Source organism: Heptranchias perlo, chromosome 11 (genome assembly GCF_035084215.1).
Source record: "Heptranchias perlo isolate sHepPer1 chromosome 11, sHepPer1.hap1, whole genome shotgun sequence".
Lineage (NCBI taxonomy): Eukaryota > Metazoa > Chordata > Chondrichthyes > Hexanchiformes > Hexanchidae > Heptranchias > Heptranchias perlo.
In genome coordinates, this window is record NC_090335.1 from 42,265,178 (window position 1) to 42,286,616 (window position 21,439).

The 21,439-nt window shown below is 41.8% G+C and overlaps 2 protein-coding genes across 2 annotated transcripts in view; one reads left to right on the plus strand and one right to left on the minus strand.

Moving 5' to 3' along the window:
* Positions 1–4,765, minus strand: part of rpgra (retinitis pigmentosa GTPase regulator a) — a 128,117-nt gene extending 123,352 nt beyond the window's left edge. Inside the window, exon 1 of the mRNA XM_067992862.1 lies at positions 4,708–4,765. Within this exon, the coding sequence (XP_067848963.1) occupies positions 4,708–4,720 (13 nt within the window). The 5' untranslated portion in view covers positions 4,721–4,765. The remainder of the gene's footprint in view (positions 1–4,707) is intronic.
* Positions 3,300–21,439, plus strand: part of otc (ornithine transcarbamylase) — a 41,985-nt gene continuing 23,845 nt past the window's right edge. The window contains exons 1-3 of the mRNA XM_067992867.1: positions 3,300–3,497; positions 8,824–8,962; positions 9,668–9,749. Of these exons, the coding sequence (XP_067848968.1) occupies positions 3,421–3,497; positions 8,824–8,962; positions 9,668–9,749 (298 nt within the window). The 5' untranslated portion in view covers positions 3,300–3,420. The remainder of the gene's footprint in view (positions 3,498–8,823; positions 8,963–9,667; positions 9,750–21,439) is intronic.

The following is a 21,439-nucleotide window of genomic DNA, read 5'->3' on the forward strand; positions in this document are numbered from 1 at the left end:
TGTGGCTCTTTTCTGAACTGCATCCCTTGTGTATTGGTGACCAGAACTGAACACAGTACTCAAGGTACGGTCTAACCAGAGTACTGTAGTTTCAGTGCAACTTACTCTGACTTCTATTCTGTTGTTTCGGCTATATAGTGCAGCATTTAATTGATTTTGTTAATTGCTATTCTGCAACGGTTAGACATGTTGATCATTGAATCTATTAAAACTCCTAGATCCCTTGTCCATATTAAATTCCAACTGCCATTGTTCCTTCTCCTACTTACATGTGTTGTCCAACTTATCTTTTTGTTCCTAAGCTATCTCCTCAGATTGAACTGCCTCTCCTATTTTGGTATCTGCAACTTTGAACAATTTGCATTGAGTTTCTGAATCCAAGTTATTCATTTAAAGTAGTAATGGCTAGGGTTCCAAAACCATTCCCTGGGGCACCTCACTCTGACCTCCACCCCACCCTAACGTAACTCTTGTAACAAGTACCTACACGTTCTGCCCTTCAGCCAATTTCTTACCCATTTCCAAGTTTTACCCTGCATTCCCATTGTTTTAAGCTTAACTAGCAGCCTGTCGTGGACTACTAAATGTCAGTTTTTTTAAAGTCAATGCACCATGTTGTAGGGCTTACCACGGTCCACTTGGGATAACCGTTCCTCAAAAAAAAATCAGGCACATTGATCAGACAGGATTTTCCCCTCTGAATCCACACCGTCTGTTGTTTTACTAGGTTATTGACACAGAGGTAATCCTTAAACTCACTTCGGATCAGAGCAAAGCTCTGTAGCCCTATAATATCCAGTCGAGAATGGTAGCGGATAACCAGATAACTAATGGCAGGATGACCAAATACTATTAAAATAAGGAATAATGAGACGCCACATTTTTTAAAGTTAATTTTTAGTTGTTAGGCAGTCATTAAGACTTACCGCTCTGTTAAAACTTCATTTAGACCCATATTTTTACGCCACCTGTTTGGTGGCTTAATTCATCGCTTTCCAGCCGGACAGATAAGCAAGTTTGCACTTTTTCAATGATTTTTCTGATTGTAGCGCACGATGGCCCTTTAATTTGAAGCTGCCACACAGCCGGTGAACCACGTGGAGCAAGTTCTGGATTTCTGCGTTTAACTGCGCATTAACAAACGCCGGAATTTGCTCCTCCATTTCACCATTAACAACGGAGAGCACTGTTCAGCTCCTCCGTTATTTCGGGAGCAATTTCTGCCCCAATATTATTCCTTTGTTTTTTATGATTTTGTTTTCTATTCGTTGTGCCCCTTTAAAAGGGGGCTTTTTTGTTTGATGACACTGGAGCAACCCAGTGTCTCATAGAAACATAGAAAATAGGAGCAAGAGTAGGCCATTTAGTCCTTCGGGCCTGCTCCGCCATTCAAAATGATCATGGCTGATCGTCTAACTCAGTATCCTGTTCCCGCTTTTTCCCCATATCCCTTGATCCCTTTAGCATTAAGAAATATATCTATCTCCTTCTTGAATACATCGAATGACTTGGCCTCCACTGCCTTCTGTGGTAGAGAATTCCACAGGTTCACCACCCTCTGAGTGAAGAAATTTCTCCTCATCTCTGTTCTAAATGGCATACCCCGCATCCTGAGACTGTGACCCCTGGTTCTGGACTCCCCAGCCATCGGGAACATCCTCCCTGCATCTAGTCTGTGTAGTCCTATTAGAATTTTGTATGTTTCGATGAGATCACCTCTCATTCTTCTAAACTCTAGTGAATATAGGCGTAGTCGAACCAATCTCTCCTCATACATCAGTCCTGCCATCCCAGGAATCAGTCTGGTAAACCTTCGTTGCACTCCCTCCATTGCAAGAACATCCTTCCTCAGATAAGGAGACCAAAACTGCACACAATACTCCAGATGTGGTCTCACCAAGGCCCTGTATAACTGCAGTAAGACATCTCTGCTTCTGTACTCAAATCCTCTTGTAATGAAGGCCAACAGATCATTCGCCTTCCTAACTGCTTGCTGCACCTGAATGCTCGCTTTCAGTGACTGGTGTACAAGGACACCCAGGTCTCGTTGCACCTCCTCTTCCCAATCTATCACCATTCAGATAATAATCTGCCTTTCTGTTTTTACAACCAAAGTGGATAACCTCACATTTATCCACGTTATGCTGCATCTGCCATGTTCTTGCCCACTCACCCAACTTGTCCAAATCACATTGGAGCCTCTTTGCATCCTCCTCACAGCTCACATTCCACCCCAGCTTTGCGTCGTCTGCAAACTTGGAAATGTTACATTCCGTTCCCTCATCCAAATCATTGATATATATTGTGAATAGCTGGGGCCCAAGCACTGATCCCTGCAGTACCCCACTAGTCACTGCCTGCCACCTGGAAAAAGACCCGTTTATTCCTACTCTCTGTTTCCTGTCTGTCAACCAATTCTCAATCTATGCCAGTATATTCTCCCCAATCCCATGTGCTTTAATTTTGCATACTAACCTCTTGTGTGGGACCTTATCAAAAGCCTTCTGAAAATCCAAGTACACCACATCCACTGGTTCTCCCCTATCTATTCTACTAGTTACATCCTCAAAAAACTCCAGTAGATTTGTTAAGCATGATTTCCCTTTCATAAACCTATGCTGACTTTGTCCAATCCCGTTAATGCCCTCTAAGTGTTCTGTTGTCACATCTTTTATAATAGACTTGAGCATTTTCTCCACTACTGATGTTAGGCTAACTGGTCTGTAATTCCCTGTTTTTTCTCTCCCTCCTTTTTTAAATAGTGGGGTTACATTTGCCACCCTCCAATCTGTAGGAACTGTTCCAGAGTCTATAGAATTTTGGGAGATGATCACCAATGCATCCACTATTTCCAGGGCCACTTCCTTTAGAACTCTGGGATGTAGATTATCAGGCCCTGGGGATTTGTCAGCCTTTAGCCCCATTAATTTCCCTCGTACTATTTTTTTACCAGTACTGGTTTCCTTCAGTTCCTCCCTCTCACTAGACCCTTGATTCCCTAACATTTCTGGGAGGTTATTATTTGTGTCCTCCTTTGTGAAGACAGAACCAAAGTATGTGTTTAATTGTCTGCCATTTCTTTGTTCCCCATTATAAATTCCCCCATTTCTGACTGTAAGGGACCTACATTTGTCTTCACTAATCTCATTGCTTAATTAAAAGAGTGGGAAAAAGTCCCAAGGCGCTTCATGCAAGCCCAGACAGATAACTTTCGACTCTCTTCTTTGCAGCTGTTTACCCTGTGGCACTTGGTACGTCACCGACGTCTAGTTGGCGCTTTCATTGCATCAGCTATTGGATCAGTTGAGCCATTAAGCTCAGCTCGGAGGGGAGGGAAAAATCACTTTCCACACTTGTGACAGGCAGGAGTTAGAACATTGATTGATTGGGTGCAGCTCACTAGCGCGATCCGAACCAAAAATGATGATCTTCAGTTTAAGGAACTTTCTGGGGCGCTCGGTTTCGCTGAGCAATAAGTGCCCCGTGCGCTCATTCCGGTGAGTTTTTTTAATCCATGTGATTTATGTGAAAGGGAAAATTAACCCAAGAACACGGGGCGGGGAAGGAAACGTGGCTGAACTCGCTCCTTTATTCTCTTATTACACCACTCCAATTTAGGTGCATTTATTTACATGGTGCCCCAGAATTTTGCCTAGTTCATTTTAAGTTTAGGTTTTTATATCGCGATGTTTGTAACAAAATCTGCATCATAGGCATTGGATCTGAGGTGTGCAGGCTTCGGGGTTTCACCAGTGTGCGAGAGGCCAGCAACATCACAGTCATTGGGCTTTCAAAAGGAATCTGTACGCAGCAGAAGAACAGCCAGATAGTATCGAATTACAAGTTTCTAACCTTGTTTCATGAAGAGTCACAACTTTCAAATTAAACATTAATAAATTTTCCCTTACAATGTAATTATATTTTAAAGGGCCATTAGTCTGTTTCAAAAAGCATATGAGAAATCTTCCTTATTTGCCAAAAAAACCACACTGCTTTGAATTGCTTACAAAAATGTTATTGTGGACCTTGTGTGTGACAAAAATCACAAATGACCATTGTAACGCTTCTACTTTCTTCTGGTCAAGACAGTTTGGGGTTGAAATTGGTCTTCGGCGAAGTGCAAAACGGGCGATAGCAAATTGGCAGCCTGTTTTACACCCTGCCTGACTTCGTTTTCCACTTTCGCCCGTTTCACACTTTTGCCAGAGACCAATTTCACCCCGTATCTTTTTAAAAATTCCCCCTGCATATTGATTGAAGTTTGCTCTGTCTGCTGGCTTTAAAGATCCTGTGTCTTAGTCCTGTTCTTAATAGATATGAGCCTACAATACAAAACTGGCATCAATTGGAAATCTCACTCAACTGCAGGGTGGCTGGGAAATGGGGGGGGGGAATGACACATTGGTGCAGTAGGGGTGCTCTTTGGAGGTTGTGGCAGCGATGTGTTGGGAGTACAGTAGAGTGAGCATCTGACCTTGTGAGTGCTTGGTACTATCACTGAAATGAGAAGAATTCAGTTTTCCAGCAATAACATCCCTCACCTTGATTGCAAGTATTTTAAAACCTTCCATGCTACATTTATGTTGCTAAAACTGACAGCAGAATCCTGGATCTGCATTGGCCTATGCAGAGAGGTGGCACACAAACCTTTCTCTCCCATGACACAAACTAAACAAGAGCCAAATGTAGAAGTGCCTCAAAACTCACCTGATGGTATCATGGGTTTGATTTTTGGTTTGAGCTGATCTCAGCCAGGGCAGCAGTTGGGGCAGTACAAATGGCTTCAACATCCTTGAGCTGAGGAAGAGGAAAAAAATGAACCCATGTTCCTTTTCCAGATAGCAATGTATCAATACTGGATTTTGCCCAGCTCTGCTGCCCTCCACAATTGAATAGCCTACTGTCTATTTAGAAAAGTGGACCTGGTTGAAGTATTGGAGGGCTGCCATCACTTGTGCAATCGTACACCAGCAACAGATAGCTCCTTTGTGTGGGGTTGCGGGGGGGGGGGGGGGGGGGGGAATAATTCTCTGTTAATACAGCAGATTGACCAGCTTAATTTGATTTCTTGCTGCATGTGAATGGCACCCTGGCCGCAAATTCAATTAAAAGCAAATTAAAATAAATGTAAGAAAAAAAATACATGGTGTCATGTGACTGAAGTGCAAAGAAAAACGCTTGACAGTGCCTTTATAGTTTAGATATTCCCCGACGATCACTAGCAGGTGCGAATTTGATTTTTTTTAAATTAAATAATTTGGATGTAATTTTTAGGCACATCAGAACCAAGTTGCACTGTACCCTGAATATTCCTCCCTTCTTGAAAATTATGGTTTTATTAAAATGGGATCTCTAGTAACCAAGGAAACATATATGATGTCCATATTACATTTACATCTTAAACCTTGAAGAGTTTAATCATGAAACTGCGCTTGTCATTACCAATCAATTAGGTAAATCATATTGCTGGAGTTCAAGGGCCTCAGTTTCAAACTGTACTGAGGGCTAATAAATCCTTAATCTGGTTATATTTTATGGCCATAATAATGACTTGTGGAAATACAAAGGAAAAAAAATTGAGACAAAAAAGAAAATGCTGGAAACACACAGGTCAGTCGGAATCTAAAGTCAGAAAAATACATATATTGATATGTATTAATGACCTGGACTTGGCTATAGAGGGTATTATTTCAAAGTTTGCAGATGACATGAAACTCGGAAATGTAGTAAACAATGTGGAGGACAGTAATAGACTTCAGGAGGACATAGACAGACTGGTGAAATGAGCAGACACATGGCAGATGAAATTTAACGCAGAGAAGAATGAAGTGATACATTTTGGTAGGAAGAGTGAGGAGAGGCAATATAATCTAAATTTTAAAGGGGGTGCAGGAGCAGAGAGACCTAGGGGTGCACGTACACAAACCTTTGAAGGTGGCAGGACAAATTGAGTAGGCTGTTTTTTTTTAAAAAGAGCATTATTAATAGAGACATTGGGCTCGATTTTTGGATGTCCGAGCGGGTGGGTTCGTGGCGGGGGGGTCTCCGAAAATCGGGGATTCCCAGGGCGGGACCGGAGCCCGGCTCTAACCTGCCCAATTCCGGGTTCCCCAGTGATGCGCTTAGATGCGCGCGCAGCCCCTGCATGCGGGACTCCTGCCAGCTTTAAGGCAATTAATGTGATAGTTCAGGTCATTAGCAGACCTGATTTGTAGGATATTTTAGGAGGGGTGGGATTTTCATCCAACCTGAGCGTGTTTCCCGTACTGGGGGAAACACTCCCAGTTGAAATGGACGTGTCGCAGCCATCAGCCTGTGGCAACTGCAAAGGTCCATTTGACAGGTCGGGGTGGGGGGGAGACCCTCACTCATTGCAGGAGGCCACTCTGTCACTTTGGACAAAGTTTGGCCTCCACCACCCTCCTCCTAACAATAAAACTCACCAACTTGCACATTTACCCTGGTGTCCAGACACATGTACCTACTTTGCAGACCCCCTCAAACGTACATCTTCCGGATGGGGGCCGCCATAGCTGCAGTCATGACCACCTCGGAGGACAAACTGCATCACCAGCCTCACCGGCCACGTCGTCCACCTCAGACACGTGGAGCTCCACAACACAGTGCTGTGACACATCCACCTGCACAGCAGGAGGGAGGGCAACCGCAGAGAGAGATGCGTCGCAGAAGGCACTACCCTCGCCACAGGGTCTACAGACCGAGCTCAGCTTCCTGGACCTCTCTGAGCAGCAGTGCACACGGAGGCTCAGAGTCACTCGACATGTAGTCGTACACATCTGCAGCCTCCTTCATGCCGAGCTGCTCCCGGCTGGCCCGAGCACCATCTTCTTACCTGTCACTGTCAAAGTCACCACTGCCCTCAACAGCTTCTCCTCCGCATTCTTCCAGTGTGCCACCGGGGATATCGCTGGCGTCTCTCAGTCGTCTGCACAAAAGAGCCCTGCAAATACACCTACACCCACTCTGCAGTGACACAATGGGTGGCATCAGTTGTGGGTCTTCATAGTGATCCTCAGGAAAGGGCATTATTGCACAAACCAGATAAGATTTGCAAAGACGTGGCAGTAGTGGTGACAATATAATATGTAATGTGAGTTGATCAGAAATCAAATATAAGTAAAAACCATGACAAACCCTCAAACACCCTTGTGCATCCCCTTCGTGCTCATGACACATTTGCCTTACGCTTCCTACTACACATATGTGATGCATGCCCTGTGGCTGCAGCACAGGTAGTGGCAGGTTGGGTGAGGCTGACTGTGAAAGAGATGCATGAGAGGGTGAGTATGAAATAGAGCCATGAGATTGTATGAGGATTGGATTGAGTGGTAGTGGTGGGATGAGCACTGGCGAGGTGAGTAAGTGCAGGTAAGATGAGGATGAACTTTGAGTGGGTGTGAGGAGTGATGTGATAGAGTAGTGTTGGCAGTGCAGAAGGAGATGTGGGGTGGGGGCGGTGATGTGGCAGACAGAGTGTAGGGGAATGAGTAAGTGTACTCACTTCGGCTGACCTACTTAGGTCATTGAAGCGCCTCCTGCACTGTATGCAGGTGGTGCTGGTGACCTCCTCTGCCACCTCGAGCCAGGCCTTCGTGGTGGCAGAGGCAGGCCACTTCCTCCTGTCCGCCGGGTGGAAGATCTCCCTCCTCACCCCGTCCAGTAAGACCTGGAGTGAGGCATCATTAAACCTGGGAGCAGCCTTCCCCCTGGGATGCTCCATGCTGTAATTTTGCCAATTTTCTGCAGCATCAGTCAGTGGAGGACTGTCCCTTTAAATAGGGCTCCTCCAGCTGACAGCCTATGATACGGCTGTCAGTCCACCCGCTGCGCAGCTTTCCAGCACGAAACCCGGAAGCCAAGGTAAGTGGCTTCAATTAGGCTGCGATCGCGTGGGGAGCACCCCAATTTTACTGGGCGGGTTACCCACGCGCCCAGTCGACCTCCCGCTGGCAACCCGCCTCCCTCCTAATATCAAGCCCATTGAGTACAAAAGCAAGGAAGTTCTGATAAACCTTTATAAAACATTGGTTAGGCCTCAGCTGGAGTATTGTGTTCAATTCTGGGCACCACACTTTAGGAAGGATGTCAAGGCTTTAGAGAGGGTGCAAAAGAGATTTACTAGAATGATACCGGGGATGAGGGACTTATGTAGACAGATTGAAGAAGCTGGGTTGTTCTCCTTAGAACAGAGAAGGTTAAGGGGAGATTTAATAGAGGTGTTCAAAATCATGAACGGTTTTGATAGAGTAAATAAGGAGAAACTGTTTCCAGTGGCAGAAGAGTCGGTAACCAGAGGACATAGATTTAAGGTGATCGGCAAAAAAGCCAGAGGTGACATGAGGAAATATTTTTTTACGCAGCAAGTAATGATCTGGAATGCACTGCCTGAAAGGGTGGTGGAAGCAGATTCAATAGTAACTTTCAAAAGAGAATTGGATAAATATTCGAAGGGGAAAAAAATTACAGGGCTATGGGGAGAGAGCAAGGGAATGGGACTAATTGGATAGCTCTTTCAAAGAGCCGGCACAGGCACGATGGGCCGAATGGCCTCCTCCTGTACCTACTATGATGCATGTCAATTTTTGTCAGTGTTAGCCTGCCCTTTTATCTCTACAGATCCGAGTCACCTGCTGTCTGTTTACAGTATTTTCTGTTTCTGTAATGAAGTGTGCTCTGTTTTTAGATGACTTGGCTACAACTGTTTCCTGCTCCCATTAAGGCACAAAGTACATTCAGGCATGCTTTAGTAAATTCAGGATTATATTTTAATGTAACACAAAATTCTTTGGGTTCTGATTGCAGATGTGGACAGGTTGTGCTAGGTGCTAGTGCACTGAAAGGGCGTCACCTCTTGACTCTCAAAGATTTTAATGGTGAAGAAATAAAGCAACTTTTGTGGACAGCAGCTGATCTGAAAAAGAGAATAAAACAGAAAGGAGAGGTAAATGGCAGGGTAGTAACATCATTGATACTACAAATCCCTTTGACTTGTATAGATTTACCGAGATTTCCTCTCTTATGTTTTTCTTTCCAATGGTGCCGTCCAGGGAATACATCCTACTCCAGCCAGGCTAAGGTACAAAGTTGAGTGCGGTAGATGCTGTTCCATGATTGGTCAGCCATCTATTCTGTATCAAGTTTTATTCTATTCTCCACTAGGAAGAGCAACATGTATCGTTCTGGCCAAGGACAATAAGTTCAAGTGACAGGAAGCCCATCTTGAATTGTGACTTAATTTGGGAGCCCTGCACACGATACCTTGAGCTCTAGGAAAAGCTGCCCTCATAAGTGAAATCTCTTTCCCCTACCCAATCCAGTGTAATTCAAAGCAGAGGTCAAAACTCCAAAATCTTAGCTGAATCTGACCTGAATAAATTTAGATTTAACTGTATATGGATACTTTCAACTTTGGGCACCACTAGTACCTGTTCCAGGTGACTGCAATGGCGGACACGGTGACATAACCCCTGAAGCTCTTGTAAAGTTTGAGTTGGGATCCAGGAATTTCGGAGCCTCAAAGTCCAGCAGTTCATAATACAATGTATAGTGTCATTATTTGCTGCTATTTCTGGTATGGAGCTGTTGTAGGTGTAGTAAAGCTTCTGATCATATTTTGCTTTTTTTCCCCCTTTGTGGATTATAACAGATACTCCCTTTGCTTCAAGGGAAATCCATTGCCATGATATTTGAAAAAAGAAGTACCAGAACAAGAATATCTACAGAAACAGGTGAGAGATTCCTGTCCAAAAAATAAAAGGTGGTGACCTTTCTAGAGGGACTGTATACATATTTTACAGTAGATCTTTTCTAGTTGCACAGTGGTGACTTTTTTCAAATTAAGAAATACATAGGTGAAGGTCCATAATACAGGACTGTAGGGAGATAGTAGGGAAGTGGGTTTAATTTTGAATTGCTTTAGCAAAGAATTGACAATGAGCCAAATGGCCTCCTTCTGTGCTGTAAATTTCTATGGATTGATAGCAAGCCAGTCTTACTGCAAGTAATTATAATTTACTCTAACTCACTAATGCTGTGCAAAATCCCTTGGACACATAAGCCTAGAAATGACTATTGACGATACTGGCAGACAAACACTTGACACATTCATGTGATATTTTTCTGTTTGCTATTTTAACGTAGCAGTAACAATACAGGCCAGGGATTGAACTTGGGATCATCCTGATCTATAGGACTCAGCTATTCACTGCTTTATCGAGTTGAGCTATTGGCAGAACCTGTTATAATGTTGATTTGGTACTCATTTTGGATTCTGATTTTTCCTGAAGCGATGAAAGGCTGGGCTAGTTACACAGGCCACTCAGACTAACTAAGGGAGGGGCCATAGAGCTCACTGCTTGACATTGATATCATTCAGAAAAGGGGAAAACACCCATATGTGCCAAATGTTTATGAAGTTGTTCGGTAACTGAGGTTTCAAGTTGATTTGTGTAAATGGCATGTTTATGGCAGACAACTAGTTTAGCCATTCATCACCAGATCTGGCTGGACCACATAAACAACAACAGTTTGCATTTATATAGCGCCTTTGACGTAGTAAAACGTCTCAAGGCGCTTCACAGGAGCATTATCAAACAAAATTTGACACCGAGCCACAAAAGGAGATATTAGGACAGGTGACCAAAAGCTTAGTCAAGGAGGTAGGTTTTAAGGAACGTCTTAAAGGAGAAGAGAGAGTTAGAGAGGTGGTGAGGTTTAGGGAGGCAATTCCACAGCTTAGGGCCTAGGTGGCTGAAGGCATGGCCGCCAATGGTGGAGGGATGAAAATCGGGGTGCACAAGAGTTCAGAATTGGAGGAGCGCAGCGATCCTGGAGGATTGTAGGGCTGGAGGAGGTTAGATAGGGAGGGGCAAGGCCATGGAGGGATTTGAAAACAAGGATGAGGATTTTAAAATCAAGGCGTTGCAGAACTGGGAGTCAGTTTGGTCAGCAAACACGGGTGATAGGTGAACAGGACTTGGTGAAGTTAGGATATAGGCAGCAAAGTTTTGGGTGAGCTGAACTTTACAGAGGGTGCATGGTGGGAGGCTGACTGTAGCTAAAAAAATAAGCAGAAAATAACTTGTTTTCATCTGAAATTTAATGCCTTAGAAATGAGCAGTGAAAAAAAACTTGTCCATGGATTAAAATTTACTCTCATCTAACTTATTTTTTACTGGATTCCGCTAATAATTATTCATACCTCCCCACCCCCACCCCTGCCGCCTTGCAATGTTCATGGTTTTACAATTTTTTTTTCTATTCATTTTGGTTCTACAAGTAGCTCATCTGACAGGATTTTTTTTAAAAATTGTGTTAATGTATCAGCATTTGTGGAATTTGCAGATCCTTCAGTTATGCTAAATCTGTAATTGTTTGTTTACTGATTGATAAAATTTTAAAAAGCAGCTCCAAAACCACTTAATAGAAACCTTGAAACATTATTTGTCTATTTCACAAAGGTAACTGACCCTTTGACCAAACAATTAAATCATTTACTTTCTTATCATGTAGCAAGTTAGCAACTCCTGACGTGAGTTTACACTGCTTGCATGCACCATTCTGGATTTAGGAAAGCAGAACTCCATGCATGCACTTAAAATTGCTTTTTATTTTGATTAACAGAAGTATTAATATTTAAAAATGTATCCCATCCGTCATCTAAAATTCTTGCATCTTGTGTGTCTGAAAGTGTTATAGCTCTGAAGTATAGTCTGAAGGCATCCGTAGCAAATAAAGGAAAAGGAAAAAAGCAAGCTTATATTTATATAGTACCTTTCATACCCTCTGAACATTCTTACATTTCTTGAATTATTTTTGAAGTATGTATTGTTATGTAGGCAAAAATGGCAGGTAATTTGCGCACAGCGAAGCCCCACAAACAGCAATAAGATAACGACCAATTAATCTGGTTTTGTGCTGTTGGTTGAGGTATAAATGATAAATGTTGGCGAAGATGCCAGGAGAAAACTCCTGCCCATTTCAAATAGTGACAAGGGATCTTTTATGCACTCCTTAACAAGCAAATGGGGCCTGGGTTTAATGTCTTTTCCAAAAGATGGCACCTGAGACAATGCAGCACTCCCTCACTAAAAGTGACCGTCTACATTATACACTCAAGTCCTGGAGTGGGATCTTCTGCCCTGCTGGCACTAAAAACTGCTTTGGAGGGATACACAGTGCAAGAAAGAAAAACATAGACCAAGAAACAGAGGCTGCAAAGAGATTAGGAGATAAGGAAAGATTTGCAGAATGGAGAGAGAATGAGAAACGGTTAGAACAAAAACCTCCTAGAAATAGGGATGGAATTGAAAGTGTACGAGGGCATATATAGAGAAAAAGGGAAACAAAGAATGGAAGACGGAGAAAGAATCAGAGAGTGGGAGACAAGTCTACTTTACAGAAAGAAAACTATATATTTTTTTGCAATGTCATAGGAGATGAACTACATTATGTAACAAGACATTTTGCATGATGTAGCCAAACGTTCCACTTGCTATAAAACAATGTATCCTCCAACATTCCCATGGCACATGTGCAAGTTGAAGATAATTTAAATCCCCATTGTTTTCTGTCTAAACAGTGAGCACAAATGACAAAATTCAAACAACCAAGCCAATTTACCAGTGCTTTACATGGATTATATTCTATTCCACAATTCAAAAGTATTTAATTCAAATTATCTGTTAATTTGATTTGAAACTGTGCAAACAGCACCTGTCTTTGAAAATGTATTGCTTAATTTGAACATCTTAAGCTGAATCACTGGTTAATTCAAATTCCCACCCCACATGGATCATAACCAGTGAAACCTGCTGCTGAATCCGACAGCAACCAGGACAGAGCAGTTAATCTTCCTGGACTGTCAGACCTCGCCTTGCTGTAAAATGTGAATAAATTCACTGAAGAATTTGGAACCAACCTGTTCCTGCATCGTGGATCAACCACCTCAAGTTCAAAGCCACACATTCGATAACTAGGTATGCTGTAAATTTCATGAAATTTTATCTCGTTATTATCCTGGTGACAGAACTTTTGTTACTCTGCCTGTAATCTATGGAAGTCCTAAAAAGTGTGGATAACTGGTTCCCTTGGAAGAATGACTGCATCAGGATAATGAACTAGATGGACCTTGGTCTTTTTTCATCTAGCAATTTCTATGTTCATGTCAAAAACAAAATACTGCGGATGCTGGAAATCTGAAATAAAAACAGAAAATGCTGGAAATACTCGGCAAGTCAGGCAGCATCTGTGGAGAAAGAAACAGAGTTAACGTTTCCAGTCGAAGGGTCATTCTATGTTCATATGATCAGTTTAACTGAAGAACAGTTTTGGTGTGTGAACATTTATCTAATAGCAATCATAATATGACCAAGTGTTTGAAAGGGAGAAACCCATATCAGCTATTAAGATTCTAAGTTTAGGGAAGGCTGACTTCAACAATATGAGACAGAGATTGTCCACAGTAAACTGGGCTATTTTAATGGGTAAAATGACAGAAGATCAGCAGGAGGTGTTCAAAAAAGAATTTAACGTGATACAGAACCAAATTGTACCCCTAAGGGGCAAGAGCTCTTCTTACCAAAAAAAAAAGCCAATTACAATAAAAGAGGTAAAGGGCAACATAAAACTAAAAGAAAAAGCTTACAAAAATGAAAAAATGAAAAAAATAGCACAATAGCGACTGGGAGAGATACAAAGAACAGCAAAGGGTGACAAAACAAATAGTAAGAGCTACAAAAAGGGAGTATGAAAAGAAACTTGCAAGGGATATCAAAATCAACACACAATTTTTTCACAATTATATTAGGGAAAAGAAGGTGGTCAAGAGCAATGTGGGCTGCTTAAAAACTGATAATGGTGATATTGTAAATGAAAATAAGGAAATGAACATGTTAAATAATTACTTTTGAGTCAGTATTTACAGCAGAGGAAGAGGAAAGCATGCCGGACTCACCATAATTAACGAAAGCAAATTAACAGTAATGAAGAAAATAATGGCACTAAAGAGTGACAAATCCCCAGGACCAGATGGTTTCCATCCCAGGGTTTTAAAGGAAGTAGGTGAGAACATTGCAGATGCCCTAACTATAATCTTCCAAAGTTCTCTCGATTCAGGAAACGTTCCTTTAGATTGGAAACTTACACGTCATTCCGCTATTTAAGAAAGGTGAGAGAAAGAAACCAGGGAATTATAGACCAGTTAGCCTAACATCTGTTATCAGGAAATTACTAGAGTCTATAATTAAGGATGGAATGATGAACACCTTGAAAGTTTTCAGCTGATCAGAGAGAGCCAGCATGGATTTGTAAAGGGTAGGTCATGCCTAACGAACCTGATGGAATCTTTTGAAGTGGTGACTAATGTAGTGGACAGGGGAATGTCAACTTCCAGAAGGCATTCAATAAAGTCCCTCATAAGAGACTGTTAGTTGAAGCTCATGGAATTGAGGGCAAATTATTGACCTGGTTAGGAAATTGGGCTGAGCGGCAGGAGACAGAGAGTAGGGATAATGGGCAGATACTCAAATTGGCAGGATGTGACCAGTGGTGTCCCACAGGGATCTGTGTTGGGGCCTCAACTTTTAACTATTTATTAATGAAATAGATGATGGGATAGAGAGCTACATATCCAAGTTTGCCGATGACACAGATAGATAGCATTGTAAGCAGTGTAGATGGAAGCATAAAATTACAGAGAGGTAGTAATAGATTAAGTGAATGGGCAAAACTGTGGCAAATAGATTCATTGTAAGCAAGTGTGAGGTCATCCACTTTGGACCTAAAGAGGATAGATCCGAATACTTTCTAAATGGTGAAAAGCTCGAAACAGTGGAGGCCCAAAGAGACTTAGGGGTCCATGTACATAGATCATTAAAATGTCATGGACAGGTACGGAAAATAATCAAAAAGGCTAATTGAATGCTGGCCTTTATAGCTAGAGGACTAGAACACAAGGGGGTAGAAGTTATGCTACAGCTATACAAACCCTGGTTAGACCACACCTGGAGTACTCTCTTCAGTTCTGGCCACCGCACCTCAGGAAGGATATATTGGCCTTGGAGGGAGTGCAGCGTAGATTTACTAGAATGATACCTGAACTTCAAGGGTTAAATATGGGGAGAGAGCGGAAATATGGCATTGAGATAGAGGATCAGCCATGATCATGTTGAATGGTGGAGCAGGCTCGAATGGCCTACTCCTGCTCCTATTTTCTATGTTTCTAAATTACGAGGAGTGGTTAAACAAACTAGGGTTGTATTCCCTGGAATTTAGAAGATTAAGGGGTGATTTGATCGAAGTTTTCAAGACGTTAAGGGGAACTGATAGGGTAGATAGAGAGAAACTATTTCTGTTGGTTGGGGAGTCTAGGACTAGGGGACATAGCCTAAAAATTAGAGCCAGGACTTTCAGGAGTGAAGTTAGGAAACACTTCTACAAGCAAAGGGTGGTAAAAGCTTGGAACTCTCTTCCGCAAACAGCAGTTGATGCTAGCTGAAATGTTAATTTTAAATCTGAGATTGATTGATTCTTGTTAATCAAAGGTATTAAGCGATATGGGGCTAAGGTGGGTGTATGGAGTTAGGTCACAGATCAGCCATGATCTCACTGAACGGCGGAACAGGCTTGAGGAGCTAAATGGCCTACTCCTGTTCCTATGTTCCTTCTGAAGCACGCACACACCTCTTTGAGCACAAGATCTCTGTTGTGACTGCCAGCAGACAAGAGTTTTGAAACTATTGGCCGCATTGATTAGGAAGTCCCAATGTTCAGATTGCTGACCAACATGGAAATTGCTGATGTTGTGTGGAAGAATGTTTTTGCCAGTGGAATGAGAGTGAGGACAAGACCTAAGTGAATGAATACAATGATCAGAGGAGCCAGCGCCCACCACTGACATGATTTCCAACTCTGTGTGATTGCTGAGGAAGTAGCTGACGACTAAGCCACATGTTTTGATGGAATTATCAATGTTTCTGGATTTTTAACTATTTAACGTAGGAGGAATTTGGGGTAATTTATGTTAAGATGTTGCTATTAATTAAATCTGGCTCACAAATCTGATGAAATCCTCAGAACTCACACATTCTGGGAATGTGAATTAGAGCCAGGCAAAGCATCTATCTAGGATGGTGTTTCTGGCATAATACGTTAATTTGAGACAATAAGATTAATTAATACATTCTAGAGAGAACGTTGTGCGTAAAATGTTGGAATGGCTTCGTTCATGTGAGCTCAGCAGAGTGGGTTGCTGCCAAAAGACTGTACGACATTACAACATTCTTATGGACACAGTCAAAAATAATTTTAGAAATGGGTAATCATGGCAGACTATAACAATGTCATACAACAGCAACAACTTGCATTTATATTTCACCCAGAGGGTGGTTGGAGTCTGGAACTCACTGCCTGAAAGGGTTGTGGAGGCAGGAACCCTCACAACATTCAAGAAGCATTTGGATGAGCACTTGAAATGCCATAGCATACAGGGCTACGGACCAAATGCTGGAATATGGGATTAGATTAGACAGGGCTTGATGGTCGGCGCGGACACGATGGGCCGAAGGGCCTCTATCCGTGCTGTATAACTCTATGACTCTATGACTCTAACTCCTTTAAAGTAGTAAAACGTCCCAAGGCACTTCACAGGAGCGTTATTGAACAAAATTTGACACCGAGCCACATAAGGAAATATTAGGACAAGTGGATGTAGGTTTTAAGGAGCCTCTTGAAGAAGGAGAAAGAGGTAGAGAAGCAGAGAGGTTTAGGGAGGGAATTCCAGAGCTTAGGGTCTAGGCAGCTGATGGCATAGCCACCAATGGTGGAGCGATTAAAAATTGGGCATGCGCAAGAGGTCAGAATTGGAGGAGCACGGAGATTTTAGAAGGGCTGGAGGAGGTTACATAGATAAGGAGGGGCGAGGCCATGGAGGGATTTGAAAACGAAGATGACAATTTTAAAATCGAGGTGAAAAACAAGGAAAGAAATCAATTTCACCTGATTGCAGTACAGGTCCTGTGTGATCTCGCCTATTTGTATTCAATTACAGCATCATTATGCTATAAAGGAGAACTAGCAATAAAAGTAAATTATTATAGGTTAAAACAGGAAGAAAAAAAGCATAAACTGAGGATGAAAATGAAGGGACAACTGTACTTCATTAAATCTAGTATATGGCTTTACTGGGCATATTTCTCTGACTGCTGCTGATAAGAGCCTTGCTTATCTTTAAAGTCCTGCTTCTATTAATTACCACTAAATAGCTTGCATTTTAGCCTACCCTCGGATGAATATATCTGATTACAATAAAATTGATATTCAAAGTGCAACTTTACTATTGAAGATGTACTTACCGTCTCAAAGCAAGTACGGTGTAGTATTTTAACCTGCTTTAAAAAGATGAAAACAAAAATTACAAATTGTTTGTGAAGTGCTGCTAAATTCTTAGCTTCTAACACAAAATTAAAAATGTTTCTACTGAGTTACACAGAAATTGGTGGCACTGTTTCCCACCATTTTCTGTGTACCAAATGGTAAGACTTGGATTCATGTGTGAGAATTTCTATAGGATGAGTTCCCAATTTGAGCAGGTGCTGTCTTGTGAGGTACAGTACCATAAAGGTATGGAAGTAGTAGGGAACTTGCATCACTCGTAAATTCTGTGGGAGAGGGGGAGGAGTTTGCAGAATAGCATCGAGCGGAGCTCCCTTCAGTCCAAGATGTTTGTGGTGATGAGGCACTGTGTAGCAAAGAAAATACTTAAGTTGGAAAAAAATTGAAAAAAAAATTCTGTAGGAAGTATTAAAAAAAGCAACTCGACACTTGAGACCTGAACCTGTTTTATCTGCGAGCTCATTCTCTAGGGGTGGACTTTGAAGTGAACTCAGCTGCCAATGTGTCAATTAGCACAGATGCAGGAACTAGTTTAGAATAGGCACTGAGGCTGTGCCAGCAATGACAATAAATGGAAAAGACAGCAAGAGATTTTGATGGAATTAATTTACTGAAAAAGATTGTTGCACTGATCCTACAGGCCTACTGAACTCTCCAATGTAACAGTAAAGTGCAAATAATGAGAGCTTCATTTATTTTTGTGCAAGTAAAAATGTGGTACTGCTGGTTATCATGCTGGGGTTTTGGTATCGTTTTTTGAGCGAATGGGGTGTATGTCGTTTATTGACTTCATTGGAAATAAAAATCGGAAGAGATGTAAAACGGGCTGATGATTCACTATTGCCCATTTTAAACTGTCGCACAAAGTCAAAATTATCTCCTATATTTTTGCACCATATTGGATAAGTATGCAATATTTTCTGTTACATAGTAAATTTGGCAGCACAGGAACTCTATTTGATTCTAATTACTAAACTAGAGAAAACATCAGTCAATGGAGAATAAAATTGGCCAGTGTTCAAAACCGGCATTTGACCCAATCCCACCAGTTTCTCGCTGGGGAGTGTTAAGTTAAAATAACCACTATAGTGAACATAGTTACTATCCATACTGCAGATCATCTGTGCACTTGTGAAGTAGAAGCTCTAGCAATATGTGTGGACATGAGGTGGGAAGGGCGGGATTTTAACCTACCCCACTCGGCAGGAAGACAGTGAGGGGCCTTTAAAATGGAGTATTTAGTCTTAATGCCCCGTTCTCGCTGGAATCTCGCTGGCCACCATTTTAACTGCTCACTGTAATTAGGAGGCTGAGGCACACGCAAGCAGCAGATGGGAGCCTCATAAATTTATGCAAATCGAGGTCTTATTATGTCTTTGGGACCTCGATTGCATTTTAACCTAGGCTTGAGTGGATAAGCTGCCGCGACTTTCCTGCCAGATGAAGGCAGATCGGTAGCTGTCAGAAGGACGAAGATGTCTTCCAGTGTAAGTGGAAAAGTTTCCTTTGTAGAGCCAGGAGGAGCAGGAGTGTCGCAGCCTCCCCTGCCCTGGACCCCCCTTCCCTCCTGCAAGGCATTAGATAAGGACTATTTAGTCCAAGAGGAGGGAGAAGTTATGTAACAAATGTTTAGCCTAGCCTGAAGGGCAGTTAGTGGACTGTTCAGCTTGAGAGGGGAGTCAGTAAACAAACTGTAGGGGGTGGGGGATTATATAACTTTTTATAAATAACTGCAGTATTTGGGAATTGCCCACTTTCAACTTGAAAGCCCTGTCATGTGCAGCAGCAAAGCCAGGAGTGAGCTTCCTGCTTAAAAATGATTACACCAGCACACAACATGGGTAATGTCAAAAGTTATCATTTTCATTAAGGGGGTTTGTAGGATTACTTTGGATGTACAGGTACATTAGATTCAATCACTGAAGTTGCATATAATTGCTCTCCTGTGCCTTTTGCATGAGTTGCAGCTTTCAGACACAAGAGGGAGATCTCGGCACATTCAGTCAGGCATGCACGCAACTGCATTGCTTTCTTCCTTTTAGTGCAGAACACCATGTCATGTAATCTCTTCCTTGTGTTAGGAATGCCAAATATGGCTAGCGCATTCGATTGTAGGCATGTACCTCTTCCCCCATTACACCTGTTAAAGGACTATATCCTTACATACTGCTAGAGTTTCCATTTCACGTGCATAGATGGTCTGCAGTGCCGGAGGCAAATATTTTAATGCAGTGACACATTGACCAGGGAGCATACATGATCCCTTCATGTGGCAGAATTGCTCTGAGATCTGAGTTTGTGATTGATTTCGATGAGGAAGGCAGACAGATTGCCAGCTGACAAAGTATTTCCATTCAATTGTCACTCTCTGGCGCCTGTATGTCGTCCAACTCCCAAAGATAAAAAGGAGATAAAGAGTTTTAATTGAATGAAATTTTAATGTTATGAATGTAGTGTATTATTTAGATAGTTCAGAGATCAAGAGGAAACGTAGTACAATACTGTGCTGACAAAATTTGCAAAGTAATTTTATGTTGTTTTTGCAGTCCATCGTTATTCAGTCAGCATAAGATCCTACTTATGAGCCTCAAGTTGCAAAGGAAATACTGATCATATTATTATTGTTATAATAAGAAGAAGGATGCATGGGCCTAGTTTGCAAAGTGGAAAAAAGCCTTATCCACAGCATTAGTCAGGAGCTCTCATGGTGCATTTTCCTATTATCTGGTTTTAAATATATTTAAATATTTTAATGCACCTTCAAGGGCTAAAACAGCTTTACAGTTGAGAGCGTGCTTCTTGCAAGCAGTGAGGTTGAACACATACACCCAGTCAAGGGCAGTAGTTTGGACCAGATGTGTTCACGTTTGTGGACAAAGAGCTGTGTCACTGGGTACAGGACTTCAGGTGTTCACGGTGGTTTCTGAAAATGCTCAGTGTGGTGTTAGTGGCTATTTGAAGTTGCTTTTAGCACTGCTTTTGAATCAGCTGAAGGAAATCAGAAGTGGGTGGCAATTATCACTATCCAATCTTCTTTACATAACATGGCATAGGATGTAGTACTGTCAGCACATATTGGGAGCTGGTATATGTAGTCACCTGCCAGTAAAGGGCAGTTTTTGCCCAATCCAAAGGTAGATGGGGGCAGACTAGGGGCAGGTCAGGAGGTGGCATTATGGTTTGAATTCTGATGTTTAGTTTCCCTGTGATGAAAATGGCTCCATATCATAAGAAACTGAAGTAAATGGACTTCCATTTCAAGAATCAGACTAAAGTTTTCAATTTAGTAATATACTGGCATATACTAATCAAAAACTATACCATCCCGTATAAAAACAGAGGCTGGGTGCTTTAAATGAGGAAGTGAGCTCACTGCCCACATCAAGCTGGGCCTGTAATCTTTATATAAAATCATGGGTAGAAGAATACAAGTATATATCTTGTAAACGTCACTACATCATGTTTCACTGAAGAATCAACCTTGACCATGAACTGTAAATTATTTTCAAAAAGTTCTTCATGAAAAATTTGTTATTTCAATCAACAAGAATCAACTCTTCTACTAGAATTTACAGCTCCTTATTTCGCACTCTTTCAACCAAAGCTGAAGGACTCAGCTGAGACACCAGAGAGCTGCCGATTTTACAAATACTTCTATAGACAATAGCTAGGAAGGTAATTAATAGTAATGCAACTCGAGCAACTGCAACTGAATGAAGATACAAACAATTCCACATCCAGTGTTAAAAATGTTGACATCTGTTGTGAATAACATTCTTTCATGTAATAGTTTCAAATAATAGTTTTCAAGATGTTCTACTATCCTATGACAGATCTAATCTCATAGGCATCTCAGGCTAAATAAATTAGTGTAATTTAGTATCGCTCTTCATGCAAATAGGACAAAGTAATAAAATGGATGTCGCGATCTAGCATTTTCACCTCAAACTCGGCTTTAATGTAATTAAAGGGGTAGTGACGGCAGAAAATTTAAACTCTGAAATCTTAAATTCCTGCATATATAGAC